This window comes from Echinops telfairi, unplaced genomic scaffold (genome assembly GCF_000313985.2).
Source record: "Echinops telfairi isolate 266 unplaced genomic scaffold, ASM31398v2 ScPeMD7_5592;HRSCAF=6446, whole genome shotgun sequence".
Taxonomy (NCBI): domain Eukaryota; kingdom Metazoa; phylum Chordata; class Mammalia; order Afrosoricida; family Tenrecidae; genus Echinops; species Echinops telfairi.
The window spans coordinates 212,541-216,515 of NW_022109491.1; the positions used below are offsets into that span (position 1 = coordinate 212,541).

The 3,975-nt window shown below is 42.4% G+C and overlaps 1 protein-coding gene across 3 annotated transcripts in view; it reads left to right on the forward strand.

The window, feature by feature from the left end:
• The window catches only part of LOC101652779 (zinc finger protein 343-like), an 18,188-nt gene that overhangs the window by 7,070 nt on the left and 7,143 nt on the right, over positions 1 to 3,975 (forward strand). For all 3 annotated transcript variants that reach the window (XM_045295335.1, XM_045295334.1, XM_045295336.1), the window contains exon 2: positions 1,430 to 1,556. In XM_045295335.1, the coding sequence (XP_045151270.1) occupies positions 1,430 to 1,556 (127 nt within the window). The remainder of the gene's footprint in view (positions 1 to 1,429; positions 1,557 to 3,975) is intronic.

Below are 3,975 nucleotides of genomic sequence, written 5' to 3' on the forward strand. Positions count from 1 at the left end.
CTCCCCCCAACTACCAGGACCCCAATTTTGCCTTGCAGACCTGGTTGGACTAGTTGATGCACAGCGGTGCGGACGGGAATTGGGAACACAGGGAATCTAGGACGGAGGAACCTCTCGGGACCAGGGGTGACAGTGGCGATACCAGGAGGGAAAGGGGATGTAGTAGGGGGGAATGGATCACAAGTTGTATGTTTCATCGTTGCTGTACTGTACCCTGACTGACTCGTCTCCTCCCCGCTACCCTTCTGTAAGGGGATGTCCGGTTGCCTACAGATGGGCTTTGTGTCTCCACTCCTCACTCCCCGTCATTCACAATGATATGATTTTTTGTTCTTTGATGCCTGCTACCTGATCCCATGGACACCTTGTGATCACACAGGCTGGTGTGCTTCTTCCGTGTAGATTTGTTGCTTCTGAGCTAGATGGCCGATTGTTTACATTCAAGTCTTTAAGACCCTAGACACTATATCTTTTGATAGCCAGGCTCCATCAGCTTTCTTCACTACATTTGCTTATGCACCCACCTTGTCTTCAGTGATCTGTTGGGAAGGTGAGCATCATAGAATGCCAGGTTAATAGAACAAAGTGTTCTTGGATTGAGGGAGTACTTGAGTAGAGGCCCAGTGTCCATCAGAAGAGAGTTTGAATCCTCATCTTTGTCCTGGTTAATTTGGAAGGAACGTACCATGTATACTTGTATATAAGCCGAGTTTTTCCACAGTTTTTATGCAGTCTTTGTGATAAAATTATGTGCCTTGGCTGATAATTGGGTCAGCTTATACTCGAGTATATATGGTAATTTGTAACTTTTTTGCTGTTGGTGACCACACACAGTCAATCACGTCAATTATTATTCTTCAAAAATTTTTTTGAGATATTTCAAATACCTTTGGCAAAAGCCACCTCGGAGGTTACAGTAGTCTTGCCCTTGCTTCTTTCAATGGTTACAGTGACTCCCGAGATGACCAGCTTTCTCATTCAACTTGATTCTATCCTGAAGAAGCTGCTCAAAACTGGTAGCATCCATGATTCCATCTTCTACAGGGTGAACTTTAGAACCTGCTTCTTTTTTTTGTCCCACTTTGCCACAGCCTTTTTTACTGGGGCCTGGCAGCAGCGGAGGCACAAAGCCTTATGCATTCTTAAGGGCAAACTTTGCTCGAATACTGAGCAATGTGATCAGATGGCTCACCAGTCATTTCTCCACTGAAGTCATATGTGTTTGAGGCCCAGGATGTATGTTGGGCATCACTCGTGCTCCCCAAAGATCCAAATCGGCAGTCAAGCCTAAGGAACTTGATATGGAGAACTGTTTTCTCTACGAAGAATTAGATGAACTTCAGATGCAGATTCTTCAGGACCCCCAGCTCACCTCTCACTGTGAAAAGTGGTGGTGTTTCACTATACATTGATTTCTTACTTATTCTAGGAGCCCGTTAGAATCGAGGATGTCACTGTGGTTTTCACGGAGGCAGAATGGAAGATACTGAGCTCTGAGCAGAAGAACCTGTACAGAGAGGTGATGCTGGAGGTGTGCAGGAATCTCTTCTCGTTGGGTGAGGATGTGCTTTTTCTGCTCATTAACGCAGTAGATATTTAATGACTACCTGCTCTGTGCTAAGTGAGCCACAGTGGTACAGTGGTTAAGCACTTGTATTCTAACCAAATGTTTGCATACATTTGGTTTGGACCCACCAGCCACTCTGTGAGAGAACGATGTGTTAGTCTTCTTCTGTCAAGACTTACAGAGTTGGAAACCCTCTCAGCCAGTTAGTTATTTTATCCTTTAGGTTCATTATGAGTTGGAATCAACTTGACAGTGACAAATGTTTTTTATTTTTCTATGTGTTATATAGTTTGTGCTCAAGTTGTATCCTAAAGGCTGGTCATTTGAACCCATTCAGGGGGCACTGCAGAAGAAAGGTCTGGCAATCTCGTTCGCCAAATATTCCCTCACTCACTCGTTGCTGAGTTGATTTTGACTCATAGTAACCCTAAGGGACAGGCTAGCATTTGCCCCTTGGGTTCCGGAGCCTGTAATTATTTATGGGAGTCGAACGCTTTGTCTTTTCCCCAAGGAATAGCTGGTGGTTTCAAACTGCTGATCTTGCAATTATCAGCCCAATCTGTAACCACTAATCCATCATTTAACTAAGTTGTCCCTTGATACTATGGTTTAATCCTTTATCCCAGTTAACCAATCTTGTGAGTTACTTGGATATATCTAGGAAGTCATTCTAATTGTGCCCCTGTGTGCTTTTATTATATCTAAACGAATACATATGTAGCACACAATGTGTGTGTATAGCTATAGAATACAGGCACACAAAAAAGCCTATACATAAAGACACACGTGTACTCTTATATACCTATTTGTACATATCTATGTTTGCTTCATTTCAAGGATAACCTCTAAACAACTTGGTTTGGATATGTTTTATTTATTTATGAGCTGCAAGGTGCCCTGTAATTGCAATATAACATGCAGGGGTTAACCAATAAACTGTGTTAAGGAAATGTCTGTAGCCTACTATGCCAAGGAAGTGTTTGTGGAGGCGATTGCTCTGTTTATGTCACTGGGTGGAGGTCCCTGACTTGAAATTCATGAAGACTTAGATATATATTTAAGGAGCTCTAGTGGAGCTATGGGTTAGGAATTGTGTTGCTAACCACAAGGTCAGCAGTTCAAATCCAACTCCAAAGGATAAAGAGAGACTGCCTGCTCCCATAACGATTTATAGTCTTAGAAATCTTATACAGTGTTGGTTTGAGTCAAAATTGACAATGTGACAGTGGGTTTGGTCTATGTCTGCAAACAGGCAGCCCTACAGAGGTTTTGTTTTTTTTTCAGACAGGAAGCAGAAGGGAAAAAGAGATAAGCGGAAAGAAAGAGGTGGTACGGAACCCCTTGAAAGAGGTATAAGACTAGATACAGTGAGTCCTGGGAATGAGCCACATGGCACAGCCAGTAGACATTTGGCTGGATCCAGAGGAACCTGTCCTTAGGGAACTAGAGTAACCTTTCATTGGAGGTTAAAAGGAGGCTTGACTTTGGAGAGGAGCTGAGAGAGCTGCTGCACTGAAGAGGGGAGACTGTGCCTTCTTCCTGATCTATCAGTCCTTCTTTATAATCAGGCCAGTCATGGTTTCCACACGGGTCATAGGAACTATTATTTCCATGGAATAGCAAAGTGTTAGGGGCAGAATATATCATGTGAGTATCTGCATCTTAGCAGAGGATTGTAGCAGAAGGAAAAGGCAGGCTATAATAGCAGCTGTTTGCAAGGCAGAAGCAGTATCTGACGCTTAACTTGAGATGAGAAATTCTAGTGTGACATTTTGACAAGGTTGTGTGTGTGGGTCATCTGGATGGCATACCTAACACCACTGCTATGGGCTTGACTACAAGTCTTTGGGGACCCTATGTGACATGATAGAACTGTCCCATAGAGTTTCCCAGTATCCAAATCTTTATAGAAGCTTATTGCAATCCCATTCTAGCATTGAGCCATTTGTACCACTAACTTTTTGGATTGCATCCAAGGGCTTTAACTATTGCCCTGCATGGCATCCTTCTGGATTGCAAGAGAATGTTTAATTTGTGAAAATGGAAGATAAATGAGCTGTTAGTGAAGGAAAAACTGTACTGTCTATATTATCCCTTATAAATATGCTAGTAAGATTATTTTTAATTCCCATCAAGTGAATCCTGACTCATAGTGAACACATGTGAAGAATAGCTTAGGTTCGTTCCTTAAGGTTTTTCCAGTCTGTGTCCTTCCAGGCTCAGATTGCCAGCACCACCAGTCTGTCTTGTGAATCATCATCCTTTTTTTTTTTTCTTTAAATCATTTTATTGGGGGTTCGTACAACTCTTACCACATTCCATCACATACAATTGTGTCAAGCACATTTGTACATTTGTTGCCATTATTTTCAAAACATTTTCTTTCTACTTGAGCCCTTGGTATCAGC